Raw genomic sequence first — 24,162 nt, forward strand, 5'->3', positions numbered from 1 at the left:
AAAGTCAGGTTCCCTTCCTATATATCCTCATGGTTCTCTCCTCTTTTATAGCATTATTAACTTGTAATTACATATTTATCTGTGGAAAGATTTCATAACTGTGACTCTCCCGTTAGACTGAAATGCCTTGAAGAAGGCAATACTGTCTTTATCAGTTTCTACTATACCACCAAAACCTTCCTTACTCCCTGGCACATTGTAGAAATTTACAAAATGTCTAAGAAATAAAAACAGTGAACTTTTGAGATCATTTAGGCATAATAAAAATATGTGACTGCAGCATTCATCTGGATTCTTAAATAGCAAAACTCTAGGCACAAGAGGACCCACATAAAGGGTTTAAAATCTATGAATAATTCTTTCCAAGATCTTAAATAAATCACTCCACAGACCTTTCCTGGAAAATCATCCATACCCTGCCCCCCTTCTGGGCTGAGTCTTCCAAGCATTAAGTTGCTTTGGCTTGGGCTATATGTTTTAAGTGAAGTCAGTCCTGCCACCCCGGCCACAAATGATGGAACCAGGATCTAGGCCTGAGCCTTAGACAACCATACACAGACCAACCACCTCTGAGAGGCCTCATGTAAAAATCTACCAAAAGGAGGGCTTCATATCTGAGGGCAAGGCAGATAATTCAGCCTTAACCCCTCCTCCCTTACCTCTTCTCTGTAGATACTATAGGAGCTAAACGTTGGATTTCTGAGCCTCCTTTGCATCTAGGGGTGACCATGAGGTAGTCTCAGTAAGATGCAAGTAGAAGTCTTCTGGAACTTTCCTTTCTACTATGTTGTCTTTGGCAGTGAGGGTGGTTGTGATGGCTGGAAGTTTAGTGCATTCCTAACTGAAATGAACGGGGATCAAATGACACAATTAGACCCTCTCCTTGGGAAATGTACCCACCAACTGTGTGCATGCTGAGGGGTGGGGCACAGAGCTCCCCTGTGATCCTTAAAGTCACTGGGAGAGCCTTCTTGTTCTGCAGAAAATTAGCCTGCTCAACATCAGCCTTGGCAGCACAGGGATTCAGAGCGTCTACAAGGATGCTGAATGGTTTCCCTTGCTCCTTCCTTTCCCCCAAATAATCTGCCTGAATGTTTTCCTCCAACCTGAACAGATCTAATTAATCCAGGGTGTGTTTCTATAGTGGTAGGAGTAGGGTGCTGGGAGATAGCTGCTCTAGGTACCAGCCATAAGCAGATGTGTTTGCTCTTTTCTGCTCCTGCTTCATGAAACTCTCATCTGACTATAGCTCCAGATGATACCCTAGGCACCAAGTGACTTCTAGAGCCCTCACCTCGAAGCTTCTCCAACTCCTTTATCTGTATGCACACACACACACACACACACACACACACACACACACAGGACACACCAACTATGCAAACCCCTGTGGGGTGCTGCCTTTTGAAGAACATAAACTAGTCAACCAAGCACAAGCCACTGTATCTCTCTCCCTCAGAGTCTCCCTTTTGAAAGATAACGGGGCTGTGAAAAATTAAGCAAATGGCCAGAAACCAAGGTGTTAGGCACCTATTTCTTTGCTACCTGCTGATGGAGGAGATACATAGGCAAAGCATAACGCAAAAGGTGGCTGTAAACACAGCAGGAAAACCCAAGGCCGTATTTTCAACACACTGTGCTGGAAATTTCAGACTTGGAATCTTTGTGACTTCAAAGAATAATGAATAATAATTCACTGATGACATTCTACAGCGATACCTCAGGACTTGAGGAGAAGTGGGCAGTGTACTATTTAGATAGGCAATGAAAGGATTTCTAAGCAGCCAACATGGTGGCCGGCATTAAGACTTCAGTGTTATGTATACAGCAGGCACTCACTACGGATTTGTTAGGTAAGAGAATGACTGAACGACTGTTCTCTTTAAGAGCCAAATCTTACAGTGTGCTCTGCACATGGTAAACACAAAATAAATGTTTTTTGGAAGACCCCAGTTTTCACTTGGTCAATGCCAATGCTCTAAGTGTCTAGCCAGTCATTTTCACTGGGAATTTAGTAGCAAAGAAAACGATTGTCCATAGTGTCAGGAGGACATGGCTTAAGAAGTGAGATAGGCTGGTGATGGGTAGTAAGGAGGGCACGTATTGCATGGTGCACTGGGTATTATATGCAACTAATGAATCATTGAACTTTACATCAAAAACCAGGGATGCACTGTATGGTGACCAACATAATATAATAAAAAAATATTATTATAAAAAAAAGTGAAAAAAAAAAGTAAGATCTCTGTCTTTCCCTCTCTCCCTCTCTCCTTTTCTCTCTTTCTGTGGGATAATTTGGAAATCTACATCAAGCATTTGAGTTATTCAACTTTGTAAATGTAGTAGAAATTTATCTTAAGAAAGTAGTCAGATGTATCACAAATTTCCATTATTTTTAAAAGTTATTTTACATTTGATGGCATGTGATATGTTCATGGGATGACATTATGTTTGGAAAACGGAGGTCATTGACCTTCTTCACACGAGCAGTAGAGGTAGAAGCAGGCTGGAGTTGGCTGAACAGCACACAGACGTCCAAAAAGTAGTAATAACAGTGAATGTAGATAACGCAATAACTCTAGCTTGAAAAAAAGCAGAGAAACAAGATGAGAGGGGGAGGCGTTGTGGGGTCAATGGAGTCTTCTTTTCTGTGAGATGGCATTCATATTTGTGTGCTGATGAGAATGATCTAGAAAAGCTGGGAGTGAAAGCTGGATCCTGTAGGGGAGACTGGGGGTAGCAAACATAACACTGACATATATGGTGTGATCTCCAATGGGTTAGTACAAAACGGGGCTGAGTTCATAACCTGCACTTGGGACCCAGGAGGTAGACAGCGAGACAAGAAAGAGGACAGGCAGCTTGCTGAGGGCTCTCAGTCTAGTGGGGAGGGAGACAGGCTCACACCCATGTCGCGGGATGACTGATGCTGTGCAGGGGAGCACCACTGTCACAGTGGACTTCCTGTGGTCTTTTTAAAGGGACTTCACATGTGGGCATCAACTGTGGGTGGCCTGGTTCTCTTTTAGGTATCGTCATCACCAGATGGTTTAAACCAGAGATGGTTATACCTTCTCATCCCTCCTCCCCACTTTGAGACATGATGTTAGGAGAAATCATTACCATCAAAAAATTCTATATTTGACTAAGTGGTTTTTCAACAATGAGAGGGAAATAGGGACTGGATCATAAAGTTGGAGAGAGTTTATCACTAACAGACTCTCAAGGATTTACTGAAAAGTATACTTCAGGAAGAAGGAAAGAATAAGATGCAAAAAGTAGTGGGCAGAGAAACTCATAAATATTTGCATAAATCTAAATAATCATTACTGTAAAAAAAAAAAAAGCCTAACCTGTGGTTACTAAACAAGGTGGGACAAAAATACTGAGATATAACATGTAAGATAAGAAAGAATTGACCTAGATTGAGGCTGCTAAGGTCCTTTTATTGTTTGTGATGAGGGTAATAGATGTTGATGAACTTTAGACTATGAAAGGTTTTTCTTTTAGGATTTCATTTATTTATTTTAGAGAGAGAGCATGGGGGGAGGGGCAAAGGGAGAGGGAGAGGGCTTCTCAAGCAGACTCCCCGCTGAGTGGGCAGCTGAGTGCAAGGCTCAATCTCACAACCCTGAGCTCACCACCTGAGTCAAAACCAAGAGTCTGAGGTTTAACAGACTGAACCACTCAGGCACCCCTATAAAAGTTTGAAAGTTAACAATTTATAGATGGTAAATAAAAGAATGTATAATTCATCCCAATAGAGGGGAGAAGGGGACTAAGAAAATATAGACAATCCTATAGAAAACAGGAGAGAAGCAACAAAAGATTCCCCTTCAGCCACCAAAAAAGAAAAAGAAAGAAAGAAAGAAAGAAGAGTAAATAACACAAAATAAAATTGTAGAAATAAATACAACATGTCAACAATTACAATAACTATTAAAAAAAAACTTGCCATGTAAAGGACAGTGCTTATCAGACCGGATTTTTACAAGTTAAGCTGTATATTGTTTCTAGAAAGTACCAACAACATAAGACACAGAGAGATCAAAAGTAAAAAAATGTAAAAAATAAGCAATAGCTAAAAGGAAGCCAGTGTATCTGTATTATCATTGGACCACATAAACTTTAACAGAAAAGAGAAGCAGCATCATTAATGTTAAAAATGGCTGCTAACAAATGATTAAAGGAACCACCAGGAATATAAGATGATTCTGAGTCTGTATGTACTTAATATTACAACCTCACATATATATCAAGAAAAAGACTGAGAGAAGTATAGGCGGATATAGCGAGAAATTTTAAGGCCTCTCTCTCAGGTAACTAACAGATCAAGCTGACAGCATACAGGTTTGAACAACGATATTAAAAAGCTTGATCAAGTAGACATATATAGAACCCTAGACACCAAAATAAAAGAATTCACATTCTTTTCAAGAGTATACGGGAAAGGGGCGCCTGGGTGGCACAGCAGTTAAGCGTCTGCCTTCGGCTCAGGGCATGATCCCGGTGTTATGGGATCGAGCCCCATGTCAGGCTCTTCCTATGAGCCTGCTTCTTCCTCTCCCACTCCCCCTGCTTTGTGTTCCCTCTCTCGCTGGCTGTCTCTATCTCTGTCAAATAAATAAATAAAATCTTTAAAAAAAAAAAAAGAGTATACGGGAAAAGTGCATGAAAAGAAAACTGTGACTACAAAAATAAAAAAAGAATGAAAGAAAGAAAATTCCACAGATTAAACTAATTTAAAACAGCCTTCCAAGTATAAGAGACTGGAGAGTAAGTGGAACAAAAGTGCCCTGGAAGACTTTGGAAAGATCCAAATAAATGAATGAGATATAACATGGCCATGAATTGGATGAGTCTCTATCATGAAGATGCCAATTCCTCCAGAATTAATTTATACATTCAATATAGAATTCACCATAATTCTGGTTTTTAAAATCTCAATAGAGTTTTTCATGGAATTGAAATTTCAGTTTCTTAAGTTTCTTAGCTTAATAAACTAATATTAGTTTAGACAATTTATATTGAAGAGCAAAAGGTCAAACAAAACGTCAAGAAAAGACAGGGCAATTTTGAAGAAGAATGAGTTTGAGTAGAATTACCTACCAGATGTCCTGATTCTATAAACTTGTAGAAATTAAGACAGTGCAGTATTGACGTAGGGATAAAGAAATAGACTATTGAACTCAGAAATGGATCCATAAATGTGTGGAGATCGGATATACAGAAAGATCCCATTACAAATCAATAGGAGAAAGGATTAATAATTCAACAATTGGTGCTGGGGTGACTGGTTATCTATATGAAGAAAATATAGATAGATAGATAGATAGATAGATAGATAGATAGATAGATAAAGTTAGACTTCTACTTCTCCATGCCTAAAAGTAAATTTCAGGTAGATTGAGACCCTAAATATGAAAAGCAAAATTTTCAGATTTTTAGGATAAAACAAAATTTTGCTTAATGACCTTGGAAAAAGGAAGTGGCTTAAAAAAAAACACAGAAAGCATAAATCATAGAGAAAAACTGAGATATTTAACTACATTGAATAAAATAATTTTGTTCATTAACTGATACCATAAGTGAAGTGAAAGATAAGTCACAGGCTAGCAGAAGATATTTGCAACACGTATTACTGACTAAGGATAAGTTTTTAGATGTATATATTAATGCTTATTAATATATACTATGTAAATTTATATATACTATATATATAATTCATGTATCTATATAAGTTAATGTATATCTACATATATTATATATAGGTATATATATACCAATAAAGATAGGTAAAACATATAAACAGTCAATTCATAGAATGACTAAAAAAGTTATAAACTTACATTTAACCTCACTAGAAATAGGGAATGGCAAATCAAAGCAATAATGACATATCATTTTACCTCCATCAGACTGACTCTATTTATAAGTCTGATAATACCAAATGCTGGCAAGGATCGACAGCAGGAAGAGTTCTGAACACACTGTCAGTGGAGTGGACGGAGCTACAAACACTCTGAGGAACAATTTTCTACTAGGTGACAGAGTTGAAGATAAGCATGCACAACATAGCAATTCCATTTGTAAGATCATACTCCAAGCAGGGTGGGTCGGGGAGCAGGCAACATACATTAAATTGCTCATTGCAACCTTGTTTTTAATGGCAAAAAAATGGAACAATTTAAATGTCTAACATCAAAATAACTGATAAACTAGAGTGTACTTATATGGTGGGACACTATATGGCAGTGAAACTGCATGAACTAGAGCTTGACAATTGAATTTGCGTGGGAGTCAAGAACATAATGTGGTGGAGAAAAATTCATCACCAAAGGATACTTGCATGTCACTGCATTTATAAGGAGTATAGAAACATTCAAAACAATACCCTATCATTTATAAATAAACATATACATGTTAACGTAATGATTAAACGTGTAGGGAAACCACAACACTAAATGCAAACACCTCCAAGGAAAAGGCAGAAGGATGGTGTGGGGAGGGTCCAGGGTGCAGAGTACAGGCTGCTCCTGTTTCTGTGATGTTTTATTTTTGTAACACTGAAGAGAATATGGCAACTGTTAAGATTTGACAAAGTTGGGTCATGGATATAGAGGTATTCCTGACATTTTTCACTGTGTTTGAAATTATTCATAATAAAAAAGAATCAATGTAACAAAGCCAGAATTTTATTAGGAGAATGAAAATGCACACCTAAGGTAGTAAAGACCAAAACTGATACTGGAGAAACTTGAATTAGTGACGTGGGGGTGAGCCTGAGAAATGTTCTCAGAAAGATGAAAACAGAGGAGAGAAAATACTACATCTGGATGTGGACATAGAGGACAAGATCCAAACCAAGGGATTAGGGGTGTTTCTTAAGCCTTTACCAGAATGATGGAAACATTTCACATGTCTTACAAATCAAAAACATAAAAATAAAACTTGTCTGAGCTGGAAAAAAAAAATGGAGACTACAGTTTGAAAGAGCTTATATTGCTGCTAAAATGAAGAGACCTACAACTAGATACAAACCGGTAAGATTCCTACAGCAGAAAGAAAAGCCATAGGATTCAGGATGGTGATTTCTGTGTAGACAAGAAGTTAGGGAAGTAAAGAAATAACTTGATGTTGAAATACACAGCCCGGGAGGTGACTTGTCGAGATTGTATTAGTTTAGACAAGTTAGGAAGGCAAAGGACATTCTACCACCTTCAGAGAATGACTGAACAAAAAAGAATTAAGATACTTTCGAAATATCCTTTTGAACAGTTTAAAGGAAAAACCTTGATATTCAATAACAGAATGCATTAGATGTTAGCCTCTAAAATATACATGAGGAATTTGCTGAATAATGCTGAAAGCATATTAATCATCAATGCTTCTAATTTTCTAAGGGTTTTCCTTCTGTCAAGTTTGATTATCCCCACAGAAATACCATTAGTCAGCTACAATCCAATTTTTAATGAGGATCAGTAAGAACCTAGCCATGCAAAAAATATTTCTTCACCCATTAAACCACTATTAAGATCAGTATTCATTATACTGCTCAATATTCTTTATATAATGATTCACTTGGTAATTTCTTTCTATAGCCTTATCCAGGAAAAAAAAATCATTTTCACTGAAAAATGGGTTTGCATCCTTTGGTCAGATACATAGAGTTCTGTAAGACCTTGATTTTGTTCTTGTCTTTCCTAATAAGAAGTTTAGAGTTTGGTGACCTCCAGGACTTAAGTGACTGTCTCACCTTATACAATTATATTCATACTTCTGATTTGATTTCTGATCATCTTATCACATTTATTTTTAATGACGGTGTGTGAATGTGTGTGTGTATGGTTGAGTATACAGACATCCTCAAATGAGTTTTGTGCATTGGTGAAATAGAAGTGACTTAAAACGACATTCAAATGTCTTGAGTGAACTCACATTCCCAAAGCTGGCATGGCTCTAGTAGACAGCAGCCCTTAATGATGAGCTACAGGAAAGACCACTGGTGATACTTAAGCTGGGAGGGTCCTGTGGTGGGCCGTCATAATGAAAACAACTTCTAGGTTACGAATATCATCATAGGAGGAGAGCCAGTCCTAAATCAGGGAAGGGAGTCTGGCTTAAGTCCTTACTCTGCCCCACAGTCCTGTCCAACAATCGATTGAAAACCCCATAGAGACTCTGTGACAGGAGCAAGCCAAACCATCTCTGGGTCATGGATTAAGCTGTACCCAAGAAACTTTTTTGAAATAAATGGAAACGAGTAATTTGTTCTCACTTTCAAATAGATATTGGCATATTGATTAAACCCACACAGAGAGCGAGGGGAAGCTGGGGGTTCAGCTGAGGGTTTGCAGGCACTGAAGCATCACACCCTGTTCTCCAGGAGAGGGAAAATGATGACACGCTCGTGCTGGGAACTCCCTGCTGGAATAACAAACAGAATCATCACAGTGCTTTCTATGCAAGAATTTCCTTTTTCCATGTTTGAACCCTACACCTCGAGAAATGATCATCTGGTTGGAATTTGCTGAGCAAGAAAAGATGAGGGTGTGGAAGGACACACCGACTTGTGGCGATAGTGGGTACAGCTGGCCCCCTATCTGCTGGGGCAGGGGGCTTCTGCGATGAAGCCAGGGGCGACAAGGCAAGAAAGGCTGGCTGGGGCCAGATCATGAAAGATCGTGAATCAGGGTAAGGAGTGTGGCATTTACCCAGTGAACAGGAAGAGCAGGAAAGCAACATGCTAATGGGGGTGGTTTTACATTAGCCTCGCAAGGGGGTCCGGTGGGGGGGAGGGTTCTACATTCTGCCTTGTGCCCTGTGTCTTCTGGCCTCATGCACATCCTCGAAGATCTCCCTCAAGACCCGACCCAGAAAACTTCCTGCCTGGATTCTCTTGTTCCTCATCCCCTGTCCCTTTGGAGAAATCCGACTCAGCCACCCCTAATGTCAGTTCACTGGGAAACCTTAGCCAATCCACCTCCCAGTTTCCTGATCCACAAAACCCGTCCCTGTCCCCTCCTCCTGGAGCTGCACAGCACGTTCTGTACACTGCATGTCACGACACAGGTAGTTCGCCGTATGACGGGCTGTTCCCTGGACTGGATCATGAACCCCAGGAAGGCAAGAACTGGTTCAATTCTCTTTGAAAAACGTTTGGCCAAAATAGCTATTTGTGAAATTAATGGCCAATCCTTTTAGTGACTTCTATACAGAATATACCCTTGCTTTATGCCTTTCAGGGCTCATTTATATTTATAGAACCTGTTCAGTTTTCTTACACATTTTGTTCAGTATTATTCAAACTACAGATTCCAAACACATTAGTGAACAGTAATAATAATTCGGTGGGGCATGACCACATTTTTTTTTAAATGGAACCAAGTGGTATAAAAACAGAAAGCTCTGCGTTCAGCATGGGTATTGTTCCGGGAGACATTTGCACATACACACACCTATTTATAGATACATTTGTGTGTGTTGGGCTGCAGTGCAAATCATATCTTCTTACTGTGGGTTGCAGCCCAAAAAAGTTGAGAAATACTTCACTCTAGCTGATTTTTTGAATGCTGGTTAATTTTCCAGTCTGATTGCCATTTTATCGTGAGCAAAGGTTAGATTTTCTCATTTTATTTTTATCTTAGAGTTGGGTTTCTCCAGCTCAGCACTGTGGACATTTCGGGATGGATCGCTGTCTGTTGTGGAAGCCGGGCCCCTGCATTGCAGGATACTCAGCAGCACCCATGCCTTCACCCACTAGATGCCGGGAGCACCGTAGCCATTCGTGTCAGCCAAAAATGCCTCTGGGAACGGCCAGTTGACCCCTTGGGGGAAAAATTACCCCAGCTGGGAACTGCTCCTCTATGGCGCTCCCAAATCATTCAGGCATTCAGGCATCCTTTAAGAAATGAATAACACGAGGGACGCCTGGGTGGCTCAGTTGGTTAGGTGTCTTCCTTCGGCTCAGGTGATGATCTCAGGGTCCTGGGATCGAGCCCTGCATTGGGCTCCCTGCTCATCGGGGAGCCTGCTTCTTCCTCTCCTTCTGCCTGCAGCTCCTGCTGCTCGTGTTCTCTCTCTCTCTCTGTCTCTCTGACTGATAAATCAATCAATCAATCAATCTTTGGGTGGGGGGGAAGAAAGGCAAACGATGGATCTGAAGCAAAGATCCTCTGGGGGCCTCCTGAAATGGAAGGTCTGGGGACACAGAGCTCCAAAGTTTCTTAACCTCCATCAGCTTTATAACCAGGTCCCAATAGGCCACCTTCTGCCTGCAGGAAACACCGTCAGTCTAACCGCAGGACTTTCACTAATGTGGCTAGAGCAGTGTGCAGTGGGACGTGGCAAGTGTCCATGGTCAGGAGGTGCTCTTGGAAGCAACAATAGTGGAGAAAGACTTCCAGTACTTCCCGCTGAAAGAAGCAGAACCTTGCAGCAAAAGAAGCATTTCAGGAAATTCATGTGGAAGGTTCCCACTGGGACCACGGAAGCAACAGTCCCCTTGCTCTGAAAGGAAGCTACAAGTATGCAGGAGACCCAGGAAATTAAGTGTAGGTGGCAAGGAGTGACACCGCCCTTACATGGAATGGCCGACCACATGTGCAAGTGGGGTCTTTGCAGCAGAGAGGCGGGTAGGAGATGAAAAGAGCACTGGCCAGCAGTCCCACAAATCTGACATGCCTGGCCACTAACCGGGACCTAGAATTAGTCACTTAATCTGGTGACGTTTCCGTTCTTATCAGAAAATTATGAAAGTTTGGCTTGGTCCTGAAACTACCTGCTAGTATCAAAATTCCATGATCTGTTTTGGTTCTCTGCTTCTCCTTTTCATGCATATTCTCCTTAAAGTAATATAGGATTGCCTCTCTGTTGGGCTCCCCACCTCTCTGTCAATCTCCATACCACAGCCACAATGATCCTGTTTAAAATGTAAGTCAGATCACATCATTCTGCTGCTCAAAACACTTCAAGGTCTTTGTATCTAACTTAGAATAAAACCCAAAGTCTTCATCAGGACCTACAATGTTTGACCCCTGGCCTCTGGCTACCTTTCTGATCTCATTTCCTATCCTTCTTCTCACTTACCGTGTCCCTGCCACGGGAGCCTCCTTACCATTCCTAGAGTACCCAAGCCTGCTCTCACCCCAGGATCTGCACACTTGCTGCTCCCTCCACATGGAGGGACTCTGCTCAAATCCCTCTTTCAATAGCCCATCCCAAACAGCCCTTCCCACCATCCTCTGTGCCCTCTTATTCCCTGTTTTCCTCTTAAGATACACCATTAAGGACATATTCCTTATGTATTATAATTAAGACTTAGTTTATTATCTACTTACTTTCTGAGACTGACTCTCCAGGAGGGAAGAGATTGTCTCTCCTGTGGACTGCTAGACCCCAGCACCCAAAATTTGCCTGGTATATTACAGGCGTTATATATCCACTTTAAACATGAACTGGCAAGAGAACGCTTGAACAAGTGAAAGAATCACTGTAGATTCAGAAACTAAGTTCTTTACTTTCTCGAGCATCCTCAAGACATTTTCCAGCTTAACATGATTACCAGTGGTGATGTATGAAGCAAAAAACATAAACAAAAAAGGCCTGACTTCAAGTTGTTCATAGCACTTTTTACCTCTCGCTCTTGTAATTGTCATTGTTCTAATTCTTTCTGAATTTGACGGCTGTTCATTTCATTTTATTTTAGAAATTCACTCTATCGGTTCTTGGTACCATGAGGACTCAGCATTGGTTAGAAAGAGGATGCTATAAAAGCCCTCAGATCTCTGTGGAGATTTGTTTGTGTTTGTGAACTTTTCTTTCAATGGCAGAAACACCAATCTAAAATTAGTTGTCCTCTCCCGTGTTGGTTGGGACTAGTTAACTATGAAGAAGTCAATCATGTGAGGCAAGGTAAGGGAACTTCTCTGTTCTGGGTCTCAACCACCTCAGGGGAAGGCAAACTGATGCCAAAGGCTCTTCCAGCTCTGAAAGTCGGCTGGATGCCTTGTGCACTACCGCCATCTGCTGGGTGAGTTGGCCTACTTTCTCCTGAGGAGCAACGTTGGTCATTCCCTAGTGTCTGTGATCCTTTGGACACTTGGCCTCTGGAATTCTTTTATGACCAGATGGCCAGGACTACTGATGGAAGCAACATTCCACTGGACCAGAAGAGACATACATTTACATTTTTAAATATGGTAGACACTGGGGTTCGAGAAAAGATGGCAGTACTCTTCCATGTTTCCTGACAGATCTCTAGCTCACCATTCAAGCGGGAATGAGAAGCTGGAAACAAAAATTCCAGTATGAGACCTGAGCTTTAAGGCAGATGATTATTTTTTTCTTTTGAAAAATAGTTTTGTCTTAAAAGTGTGTATGAACAATGTGCTTTACTATGTACATTACCTATCAAAATACTCACTAATAGTTAGAAAAACAGGTGAGAGTCTTAGGGTTCAGATGCCATCCATATTACCAATTGGCTGCACACATGAGTCTACCCATCAATAAATATAAGGAAAGGATAACAGTCCTGACCTGCTCTGCTGTAGAGAAATGTCAGAAGGGGCATTATTGGGAGGCCTACTGCTTTGTATATAATAGTGAAACAATCTAAGTGCCCATCAATAAAGAATTAAATAACATGGTAGAGCTTTCCAGTGGAATACACTATGATTATTAAAATTAATGATGTAGATCTATATTTGTTGATATTTAAAGATGTGCATAGCATTTTGTTACACAGGAAAATTATACATACTATGATCTCAGCATTGGATTCAAAAAAATCCTGCAAGATTATATACCACTATGTGAATAGCTGCTATGCCTGGATGCTGAGATTAGATATAATTTTCATTTGGATTTTTTTTTTACATTTTTAATGTTGCTTGAGTGTTTTTTCTAATAATAAGTATGGATTTACTTTTTCTATTTAAAGACAACAAAAAAAGCAATTTCTGCTTTGATGTAACTGCAATGATTTCTCTGGTTGGTCTCACTGCTCTTACTTTGGTCCCTTCACATACCAGTATGAGTGCTCTCAGTGAAACTTAAGGTCTTTTCATTCCCCTGGACAAGCCCCCAACCCTCCCAGTCTTCCCAACTCCCTTCCAGTAAAAGCAATGTCCAATGGCCTCCAATGGCCTCCAAGATCCTAACCAACTGTTACCATGACTTCCCTCTCCTGTTACCTCATCTCGTTACAGGCCTCTCCCCCAAACACCCAATCTGGCCACACAGGCCTCCTCATTCTTCCCTGAACATCCCAGGATGCTCCTGTATCAGGGTCTCTGAATTTGCCTAGAACTCTCTTCTCCCAGGTGGCTTGATAGATTAGATAGATGATAGGTATAGATAGATCAATCGGTAGATAGATCAATCAATTGATCTATTGACCCAGGTACATATATCCAGAAAATTCACCCCATCTTTCTTATTCAAATATTACCTTCTCAGGAGGCTTTCTCTGACTACTCAACCCCTTGTCTGTTTTGCAATTCACCATAGCCCCCTTATCCCATCTAACATACTCTCTACATTTTTTAATTGATCTGTTCATTATCTGTCTGCCTTGATTAAAATGTAGGCTCTGCAAGGTCAGGGATTCTTTTTGTCTGTTTAGTTCACTACTGAGTCCCCAGCATCTGAAACAGTGTCTGGCCACTGTGGGCACTAAGTATTTGTTTGAAAAAGCAAATCGGTATATTGTAAAATAACTTGGGGGAACTGATTCTTTAGGAAAAAGAAATCCCACAAACTTTAGGAATCAAGTTGAAAACAAGGTTTTCACCAAACTGCACTCTTATCCAGGATCTGCAGCTAAGTGACCTTGAGAAGACTGTTGAGTCATTCTGGGCCTCAGTTTCCTCATCTGCAAAACGAGGAATTAGTCCTTGCCTGCTCTGAGTTTATAAACTTTCCGATAACAAAAGTTTGGCTGTGAGACCTATCTCCTTTGTTCAAGGCAAATGCTAAAAAGGCAAAGAGGAATGAGATAAGATTCCTGCTTTCAGTAAGAGTGAAAGGCAAAACATAATCTATATTCTTGGAATCCACGTAAAAGGCATCAATCTCTCATTATACAAGATACTATTACTTCTTTTGGTAGATTCCTTTCTTCTGGCCCCCCACATCTTCCTCTCCTCCTCCCCACTTGGCCCTGGGCCCTGGGAGGCGAACCTGTCGGGCCACCAGCTGTGATCTGACCATCTGGAACGTGAGCAAGAGAGTGTGAGGAGGGGGGAAAGGAGTCAGCATCTTTGTTCTCCAACTTCCATTCTACCGGGTTGTCATGGGATGCACGTCTGAAGGTCACAGCTCTTGCCCGATGGCTCTCCTTGTCTATCTCCAGGTGCTGGCAATGGCTTGTTTTTGCTTTCCTTACATCGACCCAAACTTTTGCAAAAGATTCCTTCACTGAACTCACTTCAAATGAACCAAATCCATGTGTCTCTGTTTCCTGTTGGAGCCCGCTGACACCCACGATCATTAGAAAAGTCATCTTGTCTCAGGGGTTGCTTTTTACTTGCACATTTGTTTCATATTTGCTTGCACGATCAGACAAGATCCATCAGACCCAGCCAGTGCCCACCGTGTCCCTCCTCCATGTCTGTCCCTGCATCCAGCTGATGTCATGGGCCTCCTCTCTGTGCTAAACCACCACCGCGGTCGTCCTCTCTCATTGAAGAACCCCAGTGACTCAGGGATTTACAAGCTAAGAGATGACCCCGGTGGAGAACTGTGTAAAAGCAAGAAGTACTCCAAAGGAGATAACTGAAAGACTACCCATGAAATAAGGGATATAAAAGAAAGAACAAAATGAGTAATAAGGAAATAGAAGGAAACAAAAGGAAAAATAGTGCAGAACATGTGCATGTTACTTCCATAGATGAATGTTTCGAAATCCATTGAGACGGAGCGGAATACATCGTATCCAGTTGTTCACAGTGTGGCCCAGAAATAGCAGCTGACCGGTTCGACAGATGCTTCAGCTGAAACTAGACCATCGGGAGCGACTCTTTTTGGGAAATTATATTTTCTTATCATTTGCTTTAGTCTTTCTTCCTTAGCAAGCCAGAGGGGGTAAAATATCCGTGCAGTGATTATAAGCAAATGTATGGTACTGGGAGAGATACAGAGGCCTCGGAAGAACAATTAATAGGTAGCAGGTATTTAAACAGCAAAGTGAATCATTCCCTTTAGAACCAATAAAGTTGTGCAAATGAGCGCTCCGCGGATTTACATGCATCCAGGGATTAGCAGATCAATAGAGCGATTACCGCGGAGAGCACCTGCCCAGTGAACTCGCCTTCCAGGTTATGTTTATGCACAAACTTCACACTTAAAATGCAGATTTATCTAGGCTATGAGGGAAACACATGATTTGTTCTTCCTCCTGTTCCTTTTTTCCCTCTTACATTCTAAAGATTTACAAATCCATGAAAGCTCACCAATTTATAGGCCGAACCCAAGCTCGGGAGTAATGCCCAGCAGAAGCACCTCCCTCAGTTTTCTCGCTGTTCCCGGGACAGCAGCACAAACCTGTCCAAGGGCACGTAGGTTGCAGGCTCTCGGGGAGCTCTTATTTGTTCCAGAATTTTTATGTGAAATTTCATGTGAAAATTCAATTTCCATCAAGAAGACAATTTCATTCGTATGCATATGTTGATTCTTTCCAAGTTTGACAAAATTGCTACTGAGTAGATTCCTCAAATTTCCTGGACAGTCGCCTAAAATTTAGGGGGGGACCCCAGTAATATATACCACAGAAGTCAGCAAACTATGGCTCTCAGGTCAAATCTGCTCCAGCTGCCTGTTTTTATACTGATGAAATAAATTTCTAGGTCCAAGATGGAGCTGTTTCTGCCAGGGGTGCCACATCAGCAAACAGAAGCCTAGGTACTGGGTCGCCTGGGTGGCTCAGTCAGTTAAGTGTGCCTGCCTTCAGTTTAGGTCATGATCCCAGGGTTCTGGGATTGAGTCCTGCATCGGGCTCCTTGCTCAATGGGGAGGCTGCTTCTCCCTCTGCTGCTCCCCCTGCTTGTGCACTCAGGCTCTCTCTCCTTCTCTCTCTGATAAATAAATAAATAAATAAATAAATAAATAAATAAATAAATATCTTTAAAAAAAAAAAAGAAAGAAAAGAAAAGAAAACTAGGTATCTTTCGAGTCCCTGTAAATGCCCCTCTTAACTAGAAACGCGGCATATCCAGCCAGCCAATCCCAAACGCCCAAGCCTACTCTGAGCTCTATACTTCTCTCTTTCTTCCTGATTCCCTTTCTATTTTTCTCTTCCTGCTGTTCATTCTTTATCCTGCAGAAGCTTCTGCCTCCCACCCCATTTTGCAGCTCTCTGGGGCCTTGAGAATGGAGATTACTCAGTTCAAGAAGTGTTAAATAAAGTTTGTGTGTATCACCTAAATTATTTTCTTTAATCCTTTTAATAGTACAAAGTTAAATGGATTTTCCTTTCTTAAATGGTTGAAAAAAAGTTTAAAAAATATTTTGTGACCCAGGAAAATGACATGAAATTCAATTTCCCATGCCCGCTGATAAAGTTTTATTGGAACACAATCACACACATTTTTTATCGTCTATGGCTGCTTTCAGGAGACAACAGCTGAAGTGAACTCAGAAATTCCAAAGTATTTACTATCTTGCCCTTTACAGAAAAATCTGCTGACCCCTGTCGAAGTAAATGGCTAACTTTGCAGAGGTTAAAAACAAGCTAACAAAAATTAGAGTTATAGTATTATAACTATGAAGTCTTTTCTTTCTCTCTCTCTCTTTTTGCCTGAATTCAGGATGCGCTTGAGTGGTGAGAGAGATGAAATTTTGTTAGCAAAGTTCATTGTGCCTTGCAGTTTTAATTATCTGATGTCTTTTAAATCTGTAATCTTTTAAAACCAACCAACCAACCAAATCCATCTTAATGATTCTATTTGACCTAACTCCTGTAGTCTCTTCTTTTCTTCCACTCTGTCAGGACAGTTTTTGTCCCTGATCCTTTGTTTCTGAATTCTGACATTCTAGTGCCCTCAAGTCCCAGGAGCAGAGCTCAGGGCATGGAGCCATAAAGGAAAAGTGACAGACTGGTTGGTGGTAACCCAGTCAGTTACACCATCTACACCACCCGTCAGTAATTACGCAAGGAAGAAACACATATCAACATCTCCTTCGTCTTGAAAAGTGGGTAGTTGTCATAATTCCTATTTCACATGTGTTTCCTCAAAATGACCTTTAGAAGTAGAAAATATTATCTACCTTAGACATTATTGTACCCATTTTAGAGATGAGGACACTGAGGCCCAGAGAGTTTCAGTGACTTTCCTGAGTTCTTACAGCAAGGTAGTAAGAGAAAGTTCTCCTGGCACTCAGACCCAGACATGCCTAACAGCTTCTGCTCCATCTAAAGGTACACTATTTGGGGGCAGTGAGGAAATTTCAAGGGTTGGTGAGGATTTTTCATAGGCACTGACCAAAAGAGGTAGCAGGTTGTAAGTAGAAGTCACGGGGATTTGGGGAGAAGCTGCTTCCAGTCCCCTTCCTGTCTGCTTCTTACCCATCCCTGGTGCCCACCACTACCTTCCGTCCCCACTCTGCTCACTGTTGCAGCTAATTCAAGGCATTGCAACCAAACAGGAGCTCTTACTAGTGACTGGGAATAAAAGAAATCTGTTTGTGGCTAGATATGCGACAACATGTACTGAGGAACTCTAGCACGCTAAGCAGGTCTCTGGAGAGACAGACAACTAAAGACAAGGGTCCAAATCTCAGAGCAAAACTGGGCAAAATCAGATTCACTCACAGACATTTGCATGATGAGGGTATAAACAGATACACAACCAACACTAGCTGCGATGTCCCAGGAAGCAGGAAGGTAGAGTCCAGTAAAGGGGGAGGGCGGGATGGATAGGGAACATCATGAAATCAGGTCTACTGTAGAAATTTGATTGATTTGGGCCAGGTTGGGTTGTCTTAGTTCAGTAGAAGAGAGTGTTTCTGCAACTACTGTAGTAAATGGACTGGGTGGGGGGAGCGTGTGGTGAAAACCAAACGTACACTGGACATCTCACACCTTCCTATGCCATCTCTGAAGGTCTAAGACCATAATTAGACTAACTAGAACCAAAGAAAAAATGCAGTCAAATTTAGCATAGAAATGTTAAAGCTTATTCTAACGATCAGGAAAGAACACAGGTGTAAACACGGTCTCTCCCTTCCTCACCCCCTTATTAGCAACTTGTGCTCTTTGGGTCACTGGACTCTCTCTCAAAGGCCTCTTTCCCATCCTTATTGTCTTGAATTTAAGCCCCCAGGTTTTTCCTCCCCCTCTTCCCTCCCTCCCTCCTTCCCTCTTTTACTCTGCTTTTTCTTTTTTGGGACACACTGCAATTCTGGAGTTGGACTTTTCCTGTGAACCTTGCCAGTGGGGAAACCTGGTGAGTTTCTAGACTCCCTTTCTCCTTCCATCTTCTCTTTGAATTCCCCAGACAGTGGCTGTAGGAAGTTTCCAGCCTCCAAAGTAGTCACGGGCTCTTGTCTGAAGTCACGTTTAGTCATTAATGTACTCACTGAATATTTATTGAGCACCTATTTGGTACAGGGTGTTGGGGACACAACCTCAAGCAAGACATTCCAACTCCACTATGAAGCTTATCCTGGAGGAGGGATGCACATACTAAAATGGTTTCCGGCAGTGAAAGTGCTCTGGGGAAATCACGCAGGAATGGGGCTGAGGTAAAGGAGGGTGAAGTTCAGTGTTGCCTGTCTGAGGAAGGACATCTGAGCTAGAGGGGAGTGAGAGGTAGTCATGGAAAGATCTGGGAAAGAGAGTTCCAGGCAGAAGAAACAGTGGGCACAAAAGCCCCGAGGCAGGAAATAACAAAATGGCTTTTGTGAGGAACAAAATAGCACTCTCCGCTGGGACAGCCCTGACAATACTAAGTGCAGTGCACTGAAGAACTTACTGGTTCTTTCTCGGCCTAAATAACGATGATTGAACATGAGAAATTAAGTGGCTGAAGGTGGTAGGACCAAATTCCATTCCCAGGAAAGGTTATGTAACCCTATAGTTGGCCAAACATGTGAGTTCTTGTTCATCCCATTTTGTTTGTCTTTGGGAAAATGAACAAAAAATTTAGCTTTTTACTTCTACCATTTCTATTATTCCAGTTTGTGTCCTCTTTTACTCTTTCCATCCTTCTCAACCAAGCGAAATTTGGATCCCAGCCAATAAGTGGCCACCAGATGGGGTGAACACGTGCCTTACAAAGCCACACGTTTGTGTCCTTGTGTCCTTGAGCTCCACAGAGGCCCCTGCTCTGACCGGCTCTGACCGGCTAATTTCTGAGGTCAATCTCAGGCAACAAGCATGCCACAGAGCAGTAAGGCAAATTATAATATTGTTGGTATTTCTTTCTCAAAGGAAAAAAAATGAGCAGGATGGGGTAAGGAGTGGCAGACCATGACCTTTGTCTTTGCATTTCCTCAGGGGAACAGAATAGGCCCTGTTATATGGAAAGTCACCAACGAGAGGACGGAAGTAAATACAGGGTAGCGACATTGTTACTCAAGGTCACCAAAATGGTCCTAGTCCTCATTACAGGACCGGGACCCTGAAACATCGTAATATTTTCTTCCCTCTCTACTTGTAACTTGGTGGAGCCGAGGTTAGACGTGGAAGTTGGGCACACCAGGCACCACGCCAGAGAAGCCGTCACACCTCTGCTCTTCCTCACTCTCGGGGAGCACCAAGGAAGGAGCACACTGGGCCCCGGCTCTCATTAACCACACACACTAGCAACTGAGATCCCCCGAGGGCCCCACTCAGCAGTGAAGCTGCTAACAGGGTCTGGTGTTAACAGGTCAGGGGAAGTCAACGCCTTGTCCGTAGAGCTGAGATGTTCTCTCTCCTTATGAAACGAGGTGGGCGTAGGCCTAACATAAGCCACAGAGGGGCCCAGCCTGTGGTGGTGTCCAGGGTAGGGTCTCAAGGATTCCCATGGGGCCCTCTCCACCTTGGTGGTCACTGTGAACACTCTGTTCTGAAGTTCACCGTTCAGGAAGCAAAGAAGGTACTACACCAAGAAAACACCCCTGTGGGACGGAGCTGAGGTAAGGAGGAAGAGGAGGAGCGGTGAGGATTGGGGAACGCCCAACTGGCACAAACACTGGTCTCACAAATCCCTTCAGCGTGGCCTTCAAAATACTTAGCAACGGGCTTGGCTGGGGTCTAGTCAATCAGAAGGGCTGCCGGCTGTAAATGCTGACGATTCCCAGTTGAGTTTCAGGCCTGCATGTGTGTTTTATTCCCATTTTTGTATGTACAGTATACCTCACAATTTTTAAAAGAAAAAAAATTCTATAGGTTTGTTCTGTGCTGGCAAACCCCCTTAGCCCATAGAGTCCACAGGAACTATTCCCTGTACGTTAATTGCTGACCCTGCCGCGCTCAAGCTACTTGGCATTAGAAGAATAAGAACCTTTCATTTGAATCTGGCTCAGGGAAGTGACTTTGCCATCTGCTCAGTTTGAGTTCAAATTCTACCTTTACAATGACTATTCTTGGCAAAATATGTTACCTTTCAAAGATTCAACTTTTTAAAAATCTATAAAAAGGGATACTATTCCTCCAGCACAGGGTTTCTGTGAGAGTTAACCTGGAAAGGTGCCTGGGTGGCTCAGTCGGTTAAGTGCCAACTCTTGGTTTGGGCTCAGGTCATAATCTCGGGGTTGCGAGATCAAGCCCCGAGTCAGGCTCCACGCTCAGCTCAGAGTCCGCTTGGGTTTCCATCTCCCTCTCTCTCTGCACCTCCCCTCTGCACTCTCTCTCTCAAATAAATAAATAAATAAATTTAAAAAACAAAAAGAATCAACATGGAATTTCCTAGATAATGTGCTCAGTGCACTGCCTGACTTATAGCAGATTCTTGTAATGGTAGCTCTGATACTGAGAATTTATTCTAATTCAGATAAGTGTTAATTGACAATTAGGTTATTTTATATATGGAAAAATGGGTTTGGGAAACTAATCGCAAAATAAGAAGTGTGAATGGGGCAGAATACAGGGTTTTCTAAAATATTTGAAGCAATCATGAGAGAAAAACTCCCAAATGAAATACCAATTACAGCACATTCTCATGCATTTATGAAACCAGCCCTCTAATCAATTCTATTTCTCTTTTCCTGATTTGAGTAGCTGTATATATGTAAGATATAGTTAAATTTTATTTATTTCAGAATATTTCATAGTTGATAGTTCCCACTGAATCAGCCACGTCCCCTACCCATAATTACTTTGCAATGATACAGTCTTAGTTCACACAGGAGACCAATCGTAACGTAACATTACATAGTCGTGAAGCAATTTCACATGCCTTATCCCACTTCATTCACAAAGCTGCCACCCACCAGTGGGAAATAATCATCAGAAACTGCGAGCCCAGACCAGGGTTTCTGCTTAAAAAAAAAAAAAAGTTGAAGAGCCGTCCCCACCTCTGCCCCCTCCTGGGACTGCAGTGTCCACACCCACACCCAGGGCCGGCGCCAGGGGTCGCATCTCATCCTCCTACCTCCTTGTGCACATGGTGAAGGAGCTGCAGGAAAGCACCGAGGGAAAGAGCGCGGGGCAGCTCCCCGGACAGGAGCGGAGGAGCTGGACGCTGGGGAAGCGGGTGGGCGGGGCGCGCCGCAGGGCGCACCTGCTCAGCCCATGGTGTGAAAGGGCAAACTGTATGTGTGGAAACACAGGCAGGTCCTGGGGCCTGGCCTGGCCACTGTTGCCCCAGTTTTGGTCCTATACCCCAGAGCTAAACCAAAGATTATAGCAAGACTCTCACCCAGCAAGAGTGGAAGGAGACCTTTCCTGGATTTGAAATAGAATCGTTAACATGTCTTCCGGAAAGAAGGAGCTTCATCCCTTGTCATATGACTGGGGAGTTTGAGCTTCTAAATCCTAAAGAAGAAGGAGAATGAAACAATTGCTGGGTGATGATAGTTACTGTGCATGTATGCGTGTCTGTGTGTGTGTACAGGTCTGTATATGCATGTGTGCATGTGTATGTAAGGGGGTGTGTACATATGTGTGAGGGGTGGCCTCACCATAGCCCCATAACTGCCAACAGTTCAGTCTGAAGGAAGAAGCCCTGAAATTCAAGTTTAGGGTAAGGGTTGTTCTCAGGAAAGATTCCTAGGACTTGGGGAACGTGGTGAATCCGCACCCCTGGAAACAGCCGTGGCCCTGGAAGTCAGCCTGTGGATACTGTGTGAGGATGGGGAGGAACTTACTCAGACTGGCGTTGGCCAACAGAAAGCAACTGGCAGGGTTAGATAGCCTTCTTTTCTTTTTTAAATTTAAAATCAATTTAATTAACATATAGTGCATTACTATTTTCAGAGGTAGAATTTAGTGATTCATCAGTTGCATATACTGCCCAAGGCTCATTACATCCCGTGCCCTCCTCAATGCCCATCACCCAGTTACCCCATCCCCCCACCCACCTTCCCTCTGGCAACCCTCAGTTTGTTCCTAGAGTTAAGAGTCTCTCATGGTTTGTCTCCCTTTCTGATTTCATTTCACGAAACAACAGAGGTTGGCAAGGAGGCAGAGAAGGGAACCCTCTTACACAGTTGGTAGGATTGTAAACTGGTGCAGCCACTCTGGAAAAGAGAATGGAGGCTCCTCAGAAAGCTAAAAATAGAGCTACCCTATGACCCAGCAATTGCACTACTAGATATTTATCCAAAGGATACAAACATAGTGATTTGAAGGGGCACATGCACCCCAATGTTTATAGCAGCAATGTTCTCAATAGCCAAACTATGGAAAGAGCCCAGATGTGCATCAACAGATGAGTGGATAAAGAAGATATATATGGTGTATATATATACAATGGAATATTTGCAACAACGTGGATGGAACTAGAGGGTATTATGCTAAGTGAAATAAGTCAGAAAGACAAATACCATATGATTTCACTCATATGTGGAATTTAAGAAACAAAACAGATGAACATAGGGGAAGGGAAAGAAAAACAAAATAAGGTAGGCTTCTTTTCTGGGAGTTCCTCTCTAGGTAAAGAGGACCCGGGGTAGCAGCAGGGGTCTTTAGACACAGGAACCTAGAGGAATTTGTTGTTAAAACTGAAAAGATTACAGACTTTTCAAACAAAAAAGTGCCAACATTCCAGTTCTGAGATCTCCCCACTCTAGTGTTCTAAGTTTATGCCAATGTGCCCCCATTTCCAAAAGATAAAGATTTCTAAGCCAGGGTTGGCAAGGTAGTCTAAGCAATCAAAGTATGGTTCTTGTCTGAATCATGCAGAAACTTCTCAAACCCCAGACGATAATCGGAATCTGACTTTTCACAAAATCCCTGAGTGATGTGATAGCCAGTGGCCCAAGCCTCCCCAAGCCTCCCAGGGAGGCACTACGACACACAGGAACTTTTGCCATCCAATGACCCCTAGCCTCACATCAGCGCACCACTGACTGATTCTCCCTGACCATCATTCTGCAGGACTGATTGTACTTGAGTGTCCTCAGTTATGCAGATGAACACTAACCCCAAAGAGTATGGGAGCATTATTTGTTTCTCCTAGATTCTCAGATGAACCCATTTTCTCAAAAGATGCAAAGGCCAGGAGGTGGGGGGAGGCTGCACATCATCTTGGTATGTGGTTTGTTCTGTAATTGTGAAAGAACACTGACCTCGAACTCCCCAAGGATGATGCAGAAATAAGCCTTCTGCTGACCTCCTGTACATAGAAACAGCCTGTGTCCCTGTGGAGAGCCTCGAACTTCAAAAGTGCTGGGAAAAGCACAGCAGGAAAAGCTGAGGATAACCTCACAGCAGGCTGTCCCTCTGCAGGGCACTAAGAAACCCCAGTCAAAGGGTCCTCGCCAGGCAACCCCAGCAAAGCAGCTACGTCTGTCCTTCCAAGGGGCCGAGGTACTCACAGAAGGTCCTGACGGTGTCGCTGGGCTGGCTGCGGGGGCTGCGGCCATGGGCATTCACGGCCCTCAAGGCAAACTGGTAGTTGGTTTCCGGATCCAGGCCCTTGATAACCGTGGAGTCCATCTGGACCCGGTCTTGGATTAAGGTCCAACTCATTTTCGAATCTGGTCTTTATGGATTAAAAACAAAACAAAACAAGA

The 24,162-nt window shown here is 42.4% G+C and overlaps 1 protein-coding gene across 1 annotated transcript in view; it reads right to left on the bottom strand.

The window, feature by feature from the left end:
• Positions 1-24,162, bottom strand: part of EGFLAM (EGF like, fibronectin type III and laminin G domains) — a 184,051-nt gene that overhangs the window by 61,830 nt on the left and 98,059 nt on the right. The window contains exon 7 of the mRNA XM_034656987.1: positions 23,965-24,131. Within this exon, the coding sequence (XP_034512878.1) occupies positions 23,965-24,131 (167 nt within the window). The remainder of the gene's footprint in view (positions 1-23,964; positions 24,132-24,162) is intronic.

This window comes from Ailuropoda melanoleuca, chromosome 3 (genome assembly GCF_002007445.2).
Source record: "Ailuropoda melanoleuca isolate Jingjing chromosome 3, ASM200744v2, whole genome shotgun sequence".
NCBI lineage: Eukaryota > Metazoa > Chordata > Mammalia > Carnivora > Ursidae > Ailuropoda > Ailuropoda melanoleuca.